Source organism: Tursiops truncatus, chromosome 8 (genome assembly GCF_011762595.2).
Source record: "Tursiops truncatus isolate mTurTru1 chromosome 8, mTurTru1.mat.Y, whole genome shotgun sequence".
NCBI lineage: Eukaryota > Metazoa > Chordata > Mammalia > Artiodactyla > Delphinidae > Tursiops > Tursiops truncatus.
In genome coordinates this window covers 92,765,065-92,783,405 of record NC_047041.1, presented here as the reverse complement: position 1 = coordinate 92,783,405, position 18,341 = coordinate 92,765,065, and the positions used below count along the sequence as shown (strand labels likewise).

At 55.6% G+C, this 18,341-nt stretch overlaps 1 protein-coding gene across 1 annotated transcript in view; it reads left to right on the top strand.

Annotated features, from left to right (window-relative positions):
• ALX4 (ALX homeobox 4) overlaps positions 1-13,824 on the top strand; it is a 44,033-nt gene extending 30,209 nt beyond the window's left edge. Inside the window, exons 2-4 of the mRNA XM_019948526.3 lie at positions 692-1,002; positions 7,648-7,776; positions 9,304-13,824. Of these exons, the coding sequence (XP_019804085.1) occupies positions 692-1,002; positions 7,648-7,776; positions 9,304-9,633 (770 nt within the window). The 3' untranslated portion in view covers positions 9,634-13,824. The remainder of the gene's footprint in view (positions 1-691; positions 1,003-7,647; positions 7,777-9,303) is intronic.
• The last annotated feature ends 4,517 nt before the right edge of the window (positions 13,825-18,341 follow it).

The following is an 18,341-nucleotide window of genomic DNA, read 5'->3' as shown; positions in this document are numbered from 1 at the left end:
GCTGTGGGCCTGGGCCGTGAGCTTTGTGTAAGTCTGCTGGGTCCCCCGTGTCAGCATCCTGGGCGTGTCAGGGGGAGGTGCCCCACTTCCTTAGTAAACATGCCCCCCCACCTGGAGGGGCAGGTCACCACTTGGAAAATAGGTGAGACCAGTGTGGAGGGTGCCGGGACAGGACCCCTCAGCGCTGGATTCTTGGGCAGAGTCTCCAGAGCCCCTGCTGAACCCCAAACAGGACCAGGCCAGGAAAGGCGGGGCCTCTCCTCCTCACTCCAAGCCCATTGGGCCAGATATGGCTGCTGACTGAGTTTTCCTTCCCACTCTGGGAGTCCGAGGCACTGAGTCAGCAACCTCGACGCCCGAAGAAGTGCTGGCAAAGGGAGTCCTTCTAGAGGGAGGAGCCCAGGGTCAGTGGGGTGGAGATTAAATGTTATAGAGGTCAGATTGGCTGACCCAGAGTCATAGGACATTGGTGCGGAAAGGAGCCCATGCTGAGATGAGGACAGAGAGGGTCAGAGACTCGCCCAAGGTCACACAGCATGTTAATGGCAAGCCAGGGTTAGAACCTGGGCCTCCTGACCTTGCATCCAATACTTCCCTGAGAGGGCAAAGGCAAGGGATGGCTCCCCGGTCCCTCCCTCCTCTCATGCTTGGTTCAGCCACTGGTTTTTGACCTTCTTTCCTCCCCCCTCAGCCAAAGAGAGCTCCCTGGGTGAGCCAGAGTTGCCGCCCGACTCTGACACCGTGGGGATGGACAGCAGCTACCTCAGCGTGAAGGAGGCTGGGGTGAAGGGGCCCCAGGACCGGGCCAGCACCGACCTCCCCAGCCCACTGGAGAAGGCGGACTCCGAGAGCAACAAGGGCAAGAAGCGGCGGAACCGAACGACCTTCACCAGCTACCAGCTGGAGGAGCTGGAGAAAGTCTTCCAGAAGACCCACTACCCCGACGTGTACGCGCGGGAGCAGCTGGCCATGAGGACCGACCTCACCGAGGCCCGCGTGCAGGTCAGTGAAGGCGCCTGGGAAGGCGCGGGAGAGCAGGGCCTGCCCTTGGGATGGTGGCCGGAGCTGGGACCGCCTGACTGTCCCCGGTCACGCCAGGGCTTTCTCCACTTCGGTGCAAGGAGCCCACCCCTCACGCCCCGGCTCCAACCAGAGCAAGTCGGCTTTCACTCACTTCACTGTCTGGCCTCTTGCTCTGGTTGGAGCTGGGGCGAAGCTCCCAGTGGACGGGCAGGACGCCTGTAAGCTGTACTTCTGAGTTCTACGTAGTGTGGGAGTCCAGGCCCTTTCATGAAGGAGAAGGTAACTGGTCTCTGCTCTGGAAGGCCTATCTCTTAGAAAGGAAACAGGACGAACTTAAATACATCCGTAGCAGCCCAGTGGGCAGAAACAGAGACAACCCAGATCTTCTTTTTGCCCAGGATGGCTGCCTCGTCCTCCATCTTGCAGGTTCCAACTCAGTATGCCTCCTCTGAGAAGTCTTCCCGACCACCATGGCTAAAGAAGGGGCCGCCACCATCACCCGACCACCAAAACACTCAACCTAGCACAACCCGACAGAGCTCAACACAGGCCAGCAGAGCCCAGCACAACACAACACAGCACAACCTAAACCAACACAGCTCAACCCAACACAGCTCAACACAGGCCAGCAGAGCCCAACACAACACAACACAACATAACCTAAACCAGCACAGCTCAACCCAACACAGCTCAACACAACCCAGCATAACCCAAACCAACACAGCTCAACCCAACACAGCTCAACACAACCCAGCATAACCCAAACCAACACAGCTCAACTCAACAGAACTCAACACAGCTCAACACAGTACAACCCAGCACAGCACAACACAATATAACCTAAACCAACACAGCTCAACAGAACTCAACACAGCTCAACACAGCCTGTCAGAGCCCAACACAACACAGCATAACGTAAACCAACAGAGCTCAACCCAACACAGCCCAACAGAGCTCAATGCAACCCAACAGAGGCCGACACAACACAACATAACCTAACCCAACACAGCTCAACACAACCCAACACAACATGACACAGCTCAACACAGTAACAGAACCCACCAAAACCGACACAACACAACAAAACCTAACACAGCTCAACCCAACCCAACACAACGCAACCCAAATTAACACAAAACAACACAAGCAAACCAGGTCAGCTTCTACCACATTGTCCTATTTTATCTTTTTTATAGAATTTATGACGGCTTAAAATATTTTATCTGTTTGTCTCCTCTCACTGGAATATGAGCTCCTTGAGGGCAGGTACTGTCTGTTGTTCAACACTGTATTCCTACCAATTAGAGAAGGCCGAACTCAGAGCAACAAAGGCAAAAAATAAACATACGTGGACCAACTGACCTCCTTTGACCACAGAGGTGTGTCTTCCCTCCCTGCATGAAATTACAGCAGAGAAAGAACCAGAAAGGAATCAAAGTCCTCTAAGTACCCCAGACACAGCTTCAGCGTAACACAGAATAAACGTCATGTTCAGCCTGCCTTTCCAACCCAGAGCATGTTAGAAACAGCAAACCAGGTGTTGGCAGATAGCTATTTTCCCCCTCCTGTGGGCTGTGGAAATCAACAGCTTCAGAGCAAAGAGGAGTTTTTTTAAAACAAGCAGCACAGTTCAGATCAGCTCAGCACAGCTCTGCTCAGGTCTTTTCAGCACCAGGACAAAAAGCCCTGTTACTTCGCAGACCCCAAGGGCACCTTCTCTTGCATTTGTTCACTAGAGAATCTTCAGCAGTGTTTCTAAGGCATCAATAAAAGGTTCATCAGTCTCAACCATGCTCTGTTTAAAAAGGCAGAGGCATTTGTAATACGGTCCAGACACGTTTTCATCTAAAATGGCTAATGTGGGGGACTTCCCTGCTGGTCCAGTGGTTAAGACTCGACGCTTCCACTGCAGGGGGCTCGGGTTAGATCCCTGGTTGCGGAACTAAGATCCCACATGCCATGCGGCGCAGCCAAAAATTAAAAATAATAATAATAAAATAGAGTAAAATAAAATAAAATGGCTAATGTGAAAAGGCACTGGTAGTTGTCAGTGAATACACAGCCATCCAGAAACAGCAGGAACCCGAGGGCGTTCTGAACAGTCAGGTCGTTTATCTGTAAATTCCCAAAAACAAGCTTCCCGGTTTATTCCTCTCCAGTTCGCAGTAAGTGTTTGGGGAAGAAAGGCAGGGCAGCTGAGGCCTCACTGTGATTCCAGAAACCTTCTCACACCCATTGTCCCACCTGAGTCATGCGACTTCCTGGTGCCTCAAGAGTCTGGACAGGAGCCACAGCATCTGGCCTCAGCTCAGCCAATGGATTTGGGAGGAGCTAAAGGAGTAGGTGGAGAGCCGGTGGCTGTTATGGGGCATTCCTGTAGATGCTGTGTTTGTGTGAAGCAAACCGTTCATTTTCTGTGCAGTGCACATGTGTGCACATGTGTGCGCACGTGTGTGTCCCTAACAAATGGACAGGGGTGCCAAGAAGTAACATTCACTTAGTATCAAAAGAAGGATGGTCCTTCTAGTACAACACATGGAAATGACACTGGGGTACGTTTTACATTTTTCAGGCACCACAATGGAGTGCTAAACTGGAGCGCTCTCCCTGCATACACACACACAGACACACACTCACACACAAACACACACACACATTTATGCCTACTTGCAAAAAGGAGCTGGGGCAGCTTACAATTAAAGGTTTATTATTTTCATCTAAGAACAAGAACAAAGTCATGAAATGGGAAGGTATTTATGTCAAAGATCTAGACTAAGGATCATATTTGCCACTGAGCGCAAATTTCAACCCTGAGCTTCCTGGCAGCCAAGGCAGAAAGGGAAACTCTAATGTGTGCATATCTTATCATCTAAGGGAAGGGCCATAGAAGTATAGAATGCTAGTGCTGGAAAGGATCACCTGGTCCTCTCATTTGATATCAAGGAAGAAGAGGCCCAGAGGCAGGAAGCAATCACCTGTGATCAGGTGACTCAGGAAAGGTGATTCAGTGGCAGTGCTGAGAATAGAACGTGGGACCCTGAGTTCCAGCCCAGTGCTTCTTTTACTTTAGTTTGCTGTAGCAGGACACATGCCAGGTTGTTCTGAGACTTTTCTTTGTATAAAGGCAGCAGGGTGGGTGGGACTGTCATGTATGTCAGACCTCTGGGTTGAGCCTGGCAGTGCCCCAGGGATGGGGGATGTGGGGATGGATCTCCCTGCTTGCCTCTGCTGAGTTTGTTTAGGGCCCGTGCTCAGCTGGTGGGAAGCCAGGTGCCTGGCGTAGAGTGGCAGTGGGGACAGGGAGGGGGTGATGGGGGCCCCGAGATGGACCTTTCCTGGGAAGAAGCCCGGGGCTTGGCCCCGCTCCAGGGGGCTGCAGGGGCCTCTCCCTGCTGTCTGGGACTCCAGTCTCCGCAGCTGGTGTCTGAAGAAAATAAGACAGAGGCCTCCCTGCGCCGGGCCACCCCGCCCTGGCCCAACATGGGCTGCGGTTAGCAAGGACCCTGCCAAGATGGTTGGTTCCTCGGGGAGAGGCCTGTGCTGAGCGGGCCCGGGCTGGGGTGGGCTGGGAGCAGGGTGGTCCTGGGCCTTGCAGTCCCCCTTCCTTCTGGGGTTGCACAGTGGAGACAGACCTAGGGCCACAGAGCCTGAGGCACGGAGCACCTACGGGGGCAGCTGTCACAGCCCCAGGCCCCAAGGGTCAGAAGTGGAAGGATGCTCTGAGTCTCAGGACCCTTGGATGTGAGCACAGAAGGGGCCCGCGAGGATACCCCTGCCGCCACCCGATTGAGGTGTGAGGAGGCCGAGGACCAGGAGGCTGACTTAGCTTAAGCCTCGTCTGGGCAGAAAACCTCCAGCCTTGTATGCAGGGTAAGGCCCAGGGAGGAAAGACCCGGAGGAGAGAGTGGAGGTGGGCAGCTCTTCTCCCATCGGCCTGCTCCACGCAGCTGTGCCGCCTCCCACGATCTCCATCTTTAGCCCTCAAATAAATCCCTCAGCCTGACCCTCTTCCACTCCCTCCCCAAGACAGTGCTCTCTCAGCTGCCTCTCCCCCGGGCTCATCTATCTTCCCGGAGAACCCAGGTCTCCCCTCTCCCCCGCCTCTTACCCCGCGCTCACCTCCAGCCACCACCACGCACTCCGTCTCCCCCCACTCTGCTCCTCCCCTCAACCCCAGGCCCCCCCACCCCGTGCAGGATACTGGGCTGCCTCCTTCCCCATCCGTGTCCCTCCCAGCCCAGCCCACGCCTGCGTGTCACCTCCACCAGCACCTCTGGATCCCACCACGGGACCGAGTCCACGGAGACTCAACAGCAACCCCCCAGTGGCAGGCACGTCATCTTTTTCTAGCCTTCTCCCCGGCCTCAAAGAAAGAAAGCAGTCATATATCTAGATGCCTCCAGTGGGCTTCTCCCCTCCCGCTGGCCTCCCCCTCAGAGAACCCTGGGGGGCTGAGGAAGGAGCGGAAAGACTGAGCTAAGCCTGCAGGAAATTAAACATGAAATGAAAACAAGCGCCTCTGATTCATTCTCTCATCCTGCCCCCAGTCCCCCATTCCAGACCACCGATAAAGGGGGATCCCATTTCAGCGGCACAGAGAGGAGACCCGATCTGCCCTTGGCTCCCAGTGGGCGGCCTGGGCCCGGACCCCAGGAGCCCCAGGAGGACAGGAAGCCCCGGGAGGCTGTGGGGCAGCGGCTGAGACTCCAGCCCAAGAGAGGGCCGGCTCCGGGGGTGGGGGTGGGGGACCCAGGAGAGCGCCTCTCCTACACCAGAGTCAAGACAGGAAACAGAGTGATGCTGAAAGAGATGCCAGCAGCGCTCTGTGTGTGTGTGTGTGTGACACTCATGCTTGTGTACTGGGACGAGCTGCAGCCTCACCCTCCCTCCTCACCCCCACTCTCCGCACACTAACATGGGCCACACACAACCCCCCCGCCCCCGTCTTTTCTGACTTCTTTCTTCTAGCAAAAGACAGCAAGGAAGGTCAGGAGCTATAAGATAAACAAGTGTGAAGTACTCTAAAAACTCTGTGACAGCATTTCCCATCTAGCTCACCTGCTGCCCTCAGAGGCACCACCCCTGGAAAGAGGTCAGCACAGATATTGGCCCCATTTTCCAGATGCAGAAACTGAGGCCAGTGGTTACGCCAGGCACCCCAGTGGGCACCCATGGGCAAGCAGCCTCTATGCTGCCGCATGGTGAATCCGTCCAGGCCTCAGGCCCAGCTCCCTCCCCCTCGTCCGAGGAAGCTCCATGCTCTCAGCAAGACTGCTGGCGGGGGCGGTGTGCTCTTCGGGGTGTGCCCACGTGCACCTCAGTCAGCAGCGGGTAGGTGCACATCAAGCTGCCAGGAATCTCCCTCCACGGAGCTCAGAGGTCTGCCCTGGACTCAGCTTGAAGCCCTTTCTGGTTTGGAAGCTGAGCCCTGCTCACTCCCCCTCTCCCACCCTCCCCTGTCCCCGTCACCCCCTCCCCAGATCCCAAGTCACTGGCAGGAGTGACAGATCCCAAGGCGAGCTCCTGCCCCTGAGCCTTAGGAAAGTTCTCAGCCTGCCAGAAACTTTGCTCCTGCAAAAGGAAAAGGACCCACCCCACCTCCACCCCCATGGCCAGAGACCCTGGCTCACACACCTGACTCAGAGCCCGCCCTCCCCATGCAGTACCTGGTCAGGTCACGCCAACACCCCACCCCCATGCTCAGTGCCAGGCGGGCCTCCTCTCCTCCTCGGCACCAGGCTACTCGTCAGCCTGAGATTTTGCAGCAGCTGCCTCTCTTCGAGGCACCGTGGCGACCCCCTCCACCTGGCATTTGAGGCCCCCCACAATCTGGCTCCCACCTCCATGGTCCTTTCCCTCCCATCACTCCCCCAACTGGCAGCGTGGCCTCCCGAGGTCTCCTGAGTGTGCCCTGCTGTTTCTAAACTCGGCCTGGACTTCCGTCCCTCCAGCCAGCACTCGGAGCCCAGCCCCAGCCTTCCCTCCGCAAAGCCGTCCCTGACTGCCTCTGGAGCCCGACGGAACCCCTGTCCCCCAGAGAATCTTTAACCCAGGGTGTTCTGAGCCGGGAGACTCTTTCCGACAGAAGTCTGCACAGAGGATTCAGGAAGTGGGAATCCTGAACCTGGGTGGAGAGGTCCCAGGAAGCCCAGACCTTTTGGAAAATGATGGCAAACCACATGTGTGCAATCGTCCAAGAGAATGATTTTCTGGGTGAGCGCTCACAGCTCTTATCAGATTCTCCCCAGGAGTCTGTGGCCCCAGTGGATCAGGCCGCCCCCCATGTTGGGGTTGGTTAGATGACCGCTAAGATGACTAGTGGCGTGTGTTTTGTGTGTGTGACACTTGCCTGCTCTAGATTCTGAAGCTTAGAAAAATGAAGCTACTGGCCCAAGATCAGGCCCACATGATAAACTGGAATAAAGTGCCTTCCAGGCTCTCAACGTCTATCATTCTAGATTGTAAACTCTTGAGGATAAAGGCCGAGGCAGACACATTACCTGTACCCCCATGGCCTCAACCCTACACTGCAACTGGTGAGACTCAAGGGAAAGGCTGGCACTGCCCGAAGGCGGGGCCTCCAGCTCCTGGCCTGACCCCCGTGACAACTGCTCTGTCCTGCAGGTCTGGTTCCAGAACCGGAGGGCCAAGTGGAGGAAGAGGGAGCGTTTTGGGCAGATGCAGCAGGTTCGAACCCACTTCTCCACGGCCTACGAGCTGCCCCTCCTCACCCGAGCGGAGAACTATGCCCAGGTACGTGCCTGTCCCCAGCCCCTCACGCTCTGAGAAGGGGCACCGTCCCCGGAAAGAGGACTCGGGGCCCATTCCGGGCGTGTGCGTTCTTCCAGAATGTGGGAGGCCCGGAGCTCCTTCTGTCCGACGTAAGTGTTGACCCAGCCTTGGCTGGACTTTAGGGAAGGAAGCCCGGGGCGGTGAGAGTGGCGTTTTCTTCTGCCACTTTGGCCACTTGCGCTGTGAGCATCAGAACCGAGGAAGCTTTGCTGAAGGCCAGGGGGGCCTCCGGGCCCCCGGGAGCCACTCCGAGTGTTTCCTAGGAGAGGGGTCCTAAAGCCTGGAGGCCTTGAGGCAGGGCTGGAATGAACATGGAGTCCTTAGTCATCCCAGCTCCAGCGCTTTCTCGCTACAGGCAAGTCACAAGCTCTCTGAGCCTCGGTTTCTTCACCTGTGAATTGGGCTTTAAAAAGCATCTGCCTCAACTCTTTTAGAGGTTGTTCGAAGGTCTAAATTAGATTGTGCAAAAGTGCTTTGTGACTTATCCAGTTTCAGAAAGGTTGTTTTGCGTGTTCACGGCTCTCCCAGGAGTCTGTCCCATCTTCTCCCATATTCCTCCATGGCTGTCAGTCATTCCCTCGTCCTGGGGCATTTGAGTCCTCAGTGGGATGCAAAGGGACAAGAAGTAGTGTGAGTAAAGTCAGGCAGCCTGGACACTTGGAGGGATGTAATTTTGGCTGAGTCCCCAGTTCTATCTCCCCATAAACGCTGAGAGGAAAATGGGTCCAGAGGTGGAAGCTGGGGAGGGAAGGGATTACAGCTGCACAGATAGAAGACAACATGTCCAGGTCGACCCCACCTGCTGCCTGAACACCTTCCATGTGCCCCCCCACCTCACCCCACCCCCAGCCCGGCTCCATCCCTCCCCTCACCACCTCCTGAGGCAGCCCTTTCAGTCCCGGAAGTTACTTCTGAAGCCTCAAGGGCTCGAGCCCCTGGAAGGCCCCCGCTGTCCACCCCATCCCCTCCACACCACAGCCTGCAAGCCCACAGCCCATGTTCCCAGTGCCAGAGCTCTCTGGGTTCACGTCAGCTCCCGTCTATCAAGTCTCGAGGGCCTGCCAGGCCTGGGGAAGAGCCAGAGACGAGTGAGACAGTCGCTGACCCTAGCGGTCCACGGATGCAGAGACAAAGTCTGCATCTGCCTTTAAGTTGCGGGCTGCCCTCAGCTGGTGAGCTGTGTCCCCAGGACAGCCCTTTCACTAGACGCTTGATGAAATTTCAAGTTTAAAACGGAACCTCTGTCTGCCGCTCGCTCGCCTGGCCCTGGGAACAGAGGAGCCAGAGCCTAAAAGCCAAAGGCTCCTAAGGGGCTAGATGGCCATAAAGGTTTTGAGAGGCTCCCAAGCAAACGCTCCGGAATGGTTTCATCATCAGGGTGGGCTCGTAAGTGAGGAGAGGTCGTCCGTGGGGGAGGGGAAAGCCCCGATGTACTCCCGCACCCCAGCCCCCGCCAGCCTGTGACATCTCTGCCTCCCCTCTCCCCAGATTCAGAACCCGTCCTGGATCAGCAACAACGGGGCTGCCTCACCGGTGCCCGCGTGCGTGGTCCCCTGTGACCCTGTGCCCGCCTGCATGTCCCCTCACGCTCACCCCCCCGGCTCTGGGGCCAGCGGCGTCACCGACTTCCTGGGTGTCTCTGGGGCTGGCAGCCACGTGGGCCAGACGCACATGGGCAGCCTGTTTGGAGCCGCGGGCCTCAACCCGGGCCTCAACGGCTACGAGCTCAACGGTGAGCCAGACCGCAAGACGTCGAGCATCGCGGCCCTCCGCATGAAGGCCAAGGAGCACAGCGCGGCCATCTCCTGGGCCACATGACGGAGCACCCCCGTCCCATCCCCGTGCCCTCCCCCATCTCGGGGCACTGGCCACGCCCATGCTTCCCAGGCCCCCAGCCACCCATTCGACTTTCCTCTTAGGAACCTGGCCCGGGGCCGGGGGCCTGACCCTCAGCACTTTCCGCCGCTCCAAGTCTGAGGCCCCGTGGACTGTTGGGAGGGAGGGGGCAGCAGACACTGAGGCCGAGCCCCCTGCTCCCGGCCAGAGGCAGTGGAGGAAGCCAGGCGGCCGAGTTTTGCAGCTTTGCATCCATTATAAGCTGAAGACCCTTTCTCCCCACTCCTGCTCCTCTGCCCTGCCCAGTTTGACCGTTGAGTCGAGGATAGACTCCCATGCAGACCCAGCAGTGGCCACAGTGCAGTCATGTCCGTCCTTCCCTCTGCTGTGTGGTCCCTTGGTCACCAGGCCAATGACTGTGTCTGAAGAACAGGCTGCCCTGCAGAGGCGGCCTCGGCCTTCCCATCTCCTTTTCTCTCCCTAAAAGCCCACGGAATCCCACCTCCTGGACCCAAGGCACCCGCCTTGCCTTCACCCTGGATGGCGAGGAGTCCCCGTCCTGCTGTCCCCTGTGCTGGGCACACCCGGTGGGATTGGGCAGAGAGAGAGACGAGCTGGAGCTGAAGGATCCTGCTGCCACCCAGCAACGCTGGCCCCGGAGGACGCACAGCCGCCCTCGCACCCCGAGACCCTGGATATGGGTGAACAGTGCAAGGGAGGATGCAGACCGCCCACGGTACCCATGAAGCTGGAAGGAAGCTTCCAGGAGCAGGGAGGGCTGCAGGGAGGTGTCCAGGGGAGTGGGGGGCAGGGTCTCGTGCACACAGGTCCGCTCTCCGGCCACCTGACATCCCGCTGCAGGCAGGATGACGGCGACAGTGGGCAGGTCTGGGTAGCTTTTTCTCCATCCATTCAAGCCCCTCCAGGAGGATCTGGAGGTGCTTGTCCCTCCCCATGTCCCATTCTGGTCACTCACTGGGGCTGCTGAGCAGTGTCCTGGTGTGGAAGGACTTACACCTCAGACACAGCAGCTAAGCCGGCGGGCACGGTGGCAGAGGACCAAGAGCAGCTGCAGGACCAGCCAGAGGATGAGTGCACGCTCACTCGGGCTCCAAGCGGCAGGCCAGCCCCTACACGGCCTTAGGTGGCCCTCAGCCTTCTCCAGCGCCACCCCTGCCCAGAGCCTTCCACTCAGGCGGAGGCTCTGTGTTCCTCTGGGCGTAGGGCAGAGAGCGCCTGCCCTTGCACTTCTGCCCTAGGGGATGGGAGACCCCAGCCCCTCGCCCTGGCCTCCGGAAGGGCTCGTGGGGCTGAGCTCCTCTGAGTCACTTGCTCTGTTCCAGACACAGAGGTCAGGATGCTCTCTGGAAGCAGATTTCCCCGCCTGCAGGGAGGGGCCTCCTTCTGCAGGGGTGCCACCTCTGCCGATATGAGGCCTGCAGCTTGAGTTTAGGCTCCAGGGCCCAGCCGTCACCTAAGCTCGGGGCACAGGGTACCTGTCCTCCAAAGCAGGCCTTTCAGAGCCCTGGGAAGCCCCCTGGCAGGTAGCCCCTGGGGAGAAGGGCCTGCCTTTTCTCCTTTCTACCCCGATTCTGTCAGTGAGGAGGGCCAGGTCCACCAGGCCCAGAGGCCTGGACACAGGACAGCCTCTTGGGTGGTGGGCAGGGAGGAGTGAGACCCTCCCCCTTGAGCTGCTTAGGTTTTCGGGGACATCGTGGTCTCCACCTCTGTCTCATGTTCTCATGTGCTCCAGAAACAAGACTGGGGAAGGAGCTGGCTTTGACTTCCCTTAACAAGAGTCAGACCTCTTTGTGAACCGTAGCTCTAGAGTTGACCTTCTAGAAGTGAAAAGGGTCTTGGATATTGAATTAAATGTTCTTAGAGGCTTGGCTTTAGTGTTTCGTACATTTGAGGATCTTGGACTGACTCTCAGGAAGCCTTTTCCAGTTCTGAGGTTGGCGGAAACAACTCAAACTCCCAGAATCTAGAAAGAGGAAGGAAGAAATGGCCTTAGGCTGGAGACAATCCCCCAGTTCCTCCTTAAATGCCCTACTGCCTGGGAAGGACATGAGAGGGACTTTCACCAGGGGTATGTGCTCCCCTGGGAGAGAATCAGACAGAGAGAAAGAACTAGGATAGCCGCAGAGGAGGTGGGAAGGGAGAAGGAGGGCCCTAAGTGGAATCTTCTGGAAGGGACCCCAGGCATCAATTCCTCTCTGTGTCTGCTTTCTGCCTGGGCCAGACCTAAGTCAGGCAACCCAAAGCTTGAGAAGAAAAAGCTTCCGATAGAAGAAGGCTGTGTGTCTCTGGCTGTCTGTCCCACCAACACAGTCAAGTATCTAGGATTAAAATGTTGGTGTAAAATGTCCCTATGCATCTCCCCACAGGTAGCTTCCCAGCCCCAGGCCTGTCCTCACCCTGTCCCAGCCCTCAAGGGCCTGCCTGACACTCCGAGAATCCCAGAATCGCCCAGTGGGGAGGCATTAGAAACCCTCTAGTTAGCCCAATCCCTTCACAGTGGAGATGACCCTGGCCCCCAGGGGGGCACGTGACCACCCTGAGCCGTGTTTCACCTGAGGCAGAGCTGAGCGAGGGGCTCTGATGGCCGGTGCTGCGCAGAGCTCCCCTGGTCAGGAGGCTGGGCCCAGGCCTTCTGCCTTGTCAGCTGCTGGGGCGGGAGGTGCCCCTGCAGCCTCTCCCGTGATGACTAAGCAAGCTTGGGCGACTCTCTGGGGCTGGCGGCGTCCTCAGGAGTGAGGTTTCATGAAGGCAGGTGCAGAGGAGAGTGGACCCTCTCTGGGGGTCACTGCTAAGCCAGTAAGCTAAAAGAGGTGGGGTTTTCTTTGCTATTTGCCTAAGATCTCAACAGAGATGGCCACGCAAGCCGGAAGTGATGGGTGGCTGGCAGGCCCATGGGCAGCCTTCCCACACTGCCAGCCTCTGATCCCTGCTGGGAACCAGTCTCGGCAGCCAAGGCCTGACACTACTAAGCTGCTGCTACCACCCTCAGATGCCCTCACTGCTCCCAGGGCATGGGAGGAGAGGGCTCTGGGGACACACAGAGAGGCTTGTCCCCAAGTCTTCAACGGCACTTGGAAGACATGGGCTTTGGAACTTTCCTTGAATTCGTTCAACTATACTTGATTCTCAGCTCTCACCACCATGCCTCCAGCTTGGGGAAGCATGGTGGCCAAGTTAGTTCAAAGACACTGCAAGGGGGTGAGGTGGGTTCCCAGCGCCCATGGCTGCAGCCACACTGGGCCCAGTGACAGTGTCCCCTCCGCCCTCATTCCCGCTGGGTGGACAAGAGGAACTCTTCCAGGAAAAACCACCACAAATCCCGCTTCCGCAGCCATTCCCTCTCAGGGCTGGACGCTCTAGGGCTTTGGGTCTGCGTGATGGCCTGTCAGGTGCCAAAGCAAACAGGCCTAGCGGGAATGAGGATGGCTGGCAACCAGGCCCCCAGGGTAATAATCCGTGATCATGAAAGAGGAAAACGAGAAGACAACAAACACTCAACTTCTCAAAGTCACTGGGAGCCCACGAGACTTCCCTGAGGATGCTGGAGGGAGGGGAAGGTGTTCCAGTGAACAAAACATTACCTGCCCTTGCCCCGCCCCTTCTTCCCCTTCACATACATACATAGAGCTAGGCCTTTATACTACTGATTTTGAAGGACAGTTTTCAATGTCTAATAGTCTGTTTGGTGTGCAGTGGTTGAAAAGAGAGCTGAGTGCTGGAAGGAACATGAACCTCAATCAATACTGACTGTTCTCCTTGTAAGATACCATAACCCTGTATAAATGCAACTTTTCTTTTAGCTTGATGGCCTGGGGTGGAATATTAAAAATATATATGAAAAAGACATTAAAACTTCAGAAAAATGTATAAAAAAATGAGGTCGGTTCCATAAAATTTTACTGCCTATACCACCATGTAACTACATTATAGCAAAAATATTAAAAGAAACGTTCTTGCCTTTTAAAGTAAGTTATTGCACTTACATCTTTGGGGGAGGGGAGGACTGTTGATGAGAAGAGGACGTAGGGGCCCAGGCACGGGGCCAAATGGAGCACTGATGCCGCTGCGCGCGCCCAGCGCACCCTTGGCTGGGCACAGCCCAAACTGTCTGTTTGGTTGTTGTTTGCAATAAACTCCTTCTCCTTCCTCCTCTCAACTGGAACCTGTCTGTTTTGTTCCTGACTTGTGACAGATGAAATGTGATCGGAGGGGCCTCTGAAATCTCACGTTAATTGAAGTCGGCAAAAAATACTAACAGTGCCCTTTTGAACTGCTGACACAGTACAGAATGGATTACCAGGGCTAGATTAACAACAGGTGGCCGGCTAGGGCTCCTGCACAAAGAGGGGTGCGTGGCCTGCGAGGGGCTGGAGCGCCACCCCCCTCATCCCAGAGGACCTGCTTGCACAGCAGGCAAGCAGCAGAGGGGGGAAGGAGGGAAACAGGGGCTGCCCCTGCATCTCCAGTGCGCTCATCATGGCCCCTCGATGTCACTGGTACCATCTGTGTTTCCAGGGTCTGTTCCGAAAGCAAGGGGCGAGCCAGGGCATGGAGGTCCAGGGTGGGGAGACCTGGCTGCTTGGGACAAAGAGTGCAGGACAGGCTTCCAGGAGAGGCAGGTCCCCGTCCTGGCTCTACACTTAGTGGCTGAGAGAACTTGCAGGAGGTTTGTTTGGGGGATTTTTAAAGCAAAGCTCTAAATACAAATTATGGAGCAGGGGTAGGGGGCCCAGGTTCTGCTATGGAATAGATGCTTCCTTGCTTTCCAGCATGAAGGTGACTCAAGGAAGAGGCAGTTACTCTCCAAGGGAGCCCCCCCCACCGGCTCCCCGTGCCGAGGGGGAGACACCTTCGTTCGTCAAATGACCTGACTGACCCTCAGCTCTCACATCTGACGGAGGGGAAGAAGCCTGTCCCTGCCCAGTTCACCAATGCGGGGGGAGGATTAAATGGAGATGACACATGCATGGACTTTGTAAGCTGATGTGGCAATGGTGACATGAAGGACCACGATTACTCCCTCCGGCTACCAGCTCTGAGTCCGACGGGAGACTCCTTTTCATCTTTTTCCAACTATTTAAATGCTGCTTTCTTGGAGACACATCTCAGATTCGGTACCTGTAGGGTAAGTTCTCGTTCAATATGGACCTAGATGGTTTTAGGTTGGCTTGAGCTGGGAACTTGTCTTTAAAAATGACCCTTTTCATCTGTTAGGGTCATGGCAGCTCTTGGACTCTCCACACCAAGTCACTGCTAAGTCCCAAGGTGGGAACAGAAGCAGAGGGAGAAATGCCTTGTGCATGGGAAGCCGCCTGCCTTGCACCCCTGCTTAGCAACCCCAGTAACCTGGAGTCCAGATGAGCGCTACTGCCAAAGGGCAGGATGGCTCGACAGGGTCATTTGGGCCTCCCTGGTGACTCACGTAACCCATCCCTGGGACTTGTGCCTCCAAGGAGTGTCTCCGGGGAGGACCAGGCCAGCAGGGCTTCCTTGAATATCTACTATAGCTCAGCCGTTCCCTGTCTGGCCGCCAGGACCACTCATTGCTCCCCAAACCATCTGGGGCCTTTCACTTGGCCACAGTAGTGGACTTGCCATCTGTCTGCTTCGAATGCCTGTGCCCCGTCGCCAGCCCTCTCTACCGGGAAACCTCCTGTTCGTGCTCTGTGGCCTCCAAATGATAATGTCCTCTGTGAAGATCTTTCTCAACACCACGCCTCACCCCAGCTTCCACCCCCAGGCCGGTGGTTGCTCCTTCTGTGCTCCCACAGAACTGTTTGTAATAGCGTCTCAGCACAGAACACCGTGTGATTTACCTGTGTATCTGCCTGACCAGCCCACGTGTCTACAAAGCTCCGAAAGAGGGCCAATTCCGTTCACGTCTGAATGCCTCAGAAAATAGTACAGTGAGGAAGTGAGAGAACGAATGGGAAGGTGGGGCCGAGGGGAGGCTCTGTTTTGGTTTTGAATGGGAAGAGGAAGGCTAGAGATGGGCCTGGAGTGAACTCAGAGCCTCTGCTTGGCCGTGGACCCTGCCCACCCTGCTCCTCAAGGGGTCACGTGCACCCCTGACGAGCCAAGCCCAGGACTGGAAGGCTGACCTCTTTGTTTCGTGTCCCCGGGGTTGGGCCGGCACAAGGCCAGCTCCCTAAAACGGCCCGAGAGGTCTTGTGTCTGAGAGTGCTCGTCTCAGAGCTTTTCCACTTACCCTTGGGCTCAAACCCTTCCTCTCCCCAGTCATCCCTCCACCATCCTCATGCCCCTAAGCCTTCCACACCTCCACTCTACCTCAGGGGCGGTCTGTAGATAGCTTCTTTCCAACCTCCAGAGAAACTGCTCTTGCTGTCAGCTTCTCACCAATCCCATTGTCCCAGGTCTCGCTACAAGAACAACTGCCAACCTCAGGGCACCACAAGCTGGCTGGTCTGTGATTCGGCAGAAACCCTTGATTAGGCCGGTCGGGGTGATGCAGCAGTGGGGGTCTTTCTCCTCGCACAGGCTCAGACTTGCATGCTCAGCTGCTCAGGAACGAGAGGCCCTCCACAAACAACCCATCCCTCAAAACAGGGCTCAGAAGTGAGAAGATGCGTGCCAGCTCCAGAGACAATGGGGTGTGAGAGTCGACATTTTCCCGGGAATTCTGTGATTCCATACAGATTTTCCTTTTTTAGCTCCACACAGACCAACAGGCTTTAGGAAGGGCAAACTTCCAAAAGAAGCTTCAGTCGATGACCCTGTGCACACCATGTGTTAGGTGTTGCCTTAACTAGCTGGGAATAAACCCACGGTGGGGCCCACATGAGATGCCCCCAGAGCCTTGGTCGAGATGCAGTTCAGGTAATCCAGGGGCTGCAGCGTTCTCGCCACACCTCCTGAGATTTCTCTTTTGGTTGCATCACAAGCCCCCCACCCCATCCCTGCTCTGTCCTCTACCCACAATGGAGCTCTGCCATTTTTAGGCTCTGGGGGAAAAGGAAGAGCTCCCTGTTGTTATGACACTAAGGCCAAGCTACATTATGGAGAGAGAGAGAATGAATAAATGAGTGAGGGAGTGAGTATGTGTGTGTGTCGGGAGAACAAGGGAAGGAAGAGAAGAATGCCCAAAGGCTGCCCACATCTCCTCTCTGAGATAGGTTTGAACAGAAAGCTCTGTCCAGAGGAGGGCATAGCAAAGCACGGGCCGGGAAGCTGTGTGGTGAGCGAGAGACAGGAGAGCTGGATTTAAAAACTGACTTTTCAACTTATTAGCTTGGTTATCTTAGGCAAGCCATTAAAATCCTCTGATTTTCCATTTCTTCATCTGTAAAATGGGGAAAACCAACTCCTGCTGATCTCATAGGAAGTGAGATGAGTGGTTATGAAGTCCCAAAGAGTCAAAATACTTGAAAATAGGGAAGAGCTGTAGAGACAGGAGGAATCACGCACTCTGACGGTTGGGAAGGGCTGACAGGGTTGACTTCTATCCGAGTGGCTAAGGGCAGGATGCCAAAGGCTAAGGTACTATTTCACAAAGGTGTGTCACCAGAATATAAAGCCCTGAGATCCTCGATATTATATTTATGGGCTGGGGAACGTGGGTGGTAAGCGATCTCGTGGTGAGTGGTGTATTGGTCTGCGTGGGCTGCCATAACAAAATAGCACCCACTGGGTGGCTTAGACCATAGATGTTTATTTTCTCACAGTTCTCGGAAGCTAGAAGTCCATGATCAATGTGCCTGCAGATTTGTTTTCTAGTGAGGCCTCTCTTCCTGGCTTGTAGACAGCCACCTTCTCACTGTGTCCTTACGTGGTCTTTGCTCATGCAGAAAGAAAGATCTGGTGTTTCTTCCTTTTCTTACGAGGATATCAGTCCTAATGAATTAAGATCCCACCCCATGACCTCACTTAAACTTTACTACCTCCCTATAGGCCCTGTCTCCTAACCCAGTCACACTGGGGAGTTAGGGCTTCACTATATGAATTTTAGTGTGGGGCGGGGAGATACGATTTGATCCGTAACAAGCAGTGTGGCTGGTATGTTATATGGGTGAAGTGGCTGCTCTTCTCAACCCCATATCCCAAAGGATTTCAACATTTCCCAGCAAGTTCCCCAGTGAGTCCAGCAACCACTCAGCTCAGTGCCTTGTCACTTACTACCTAGGCTACTGCTTAAGTAGTTACATCCCATTTCTGATCCCTCCCTGCTCCACTCCATCATTTGTGTCAACACGATGGTGTCAAAGACTAGCTCTGATCACGTCCCCAAGCAGAACAATCATCTGGAAGGCCTTCACACTGCCCACAGACATTTCAGCTCTTTTGTTTAGCCCTAAACCACTCTCCAGCCTCATCATTTCTAATGTCCCAACCTGGAGTCAGTGCTCCTACAAATCTAGGATATCCAGTATACTTCCTCATCTTCTTGTTTCCTTTCACTCCCCCCAGGTCAAAGTGCCTGCCTGACCTCCCAGCACAGCCCTAGCCATATAGTGCCCATCTCCACCTATTAATTCTCCAAAGCCTACCTCAAGTCTCACCCTCTTCACCAAGTCAGAAGCGACCACAGCAGGGAGTGTGTGCAATTCACCCTTAATCGTTCAGTTGTGTACAGTAGACAGGACTATAAGGGTCTTATCTCCTGTATTAACTTGATTATAAGCTCCTCGAAGGCGGAAAAGCTATCTTCTTCA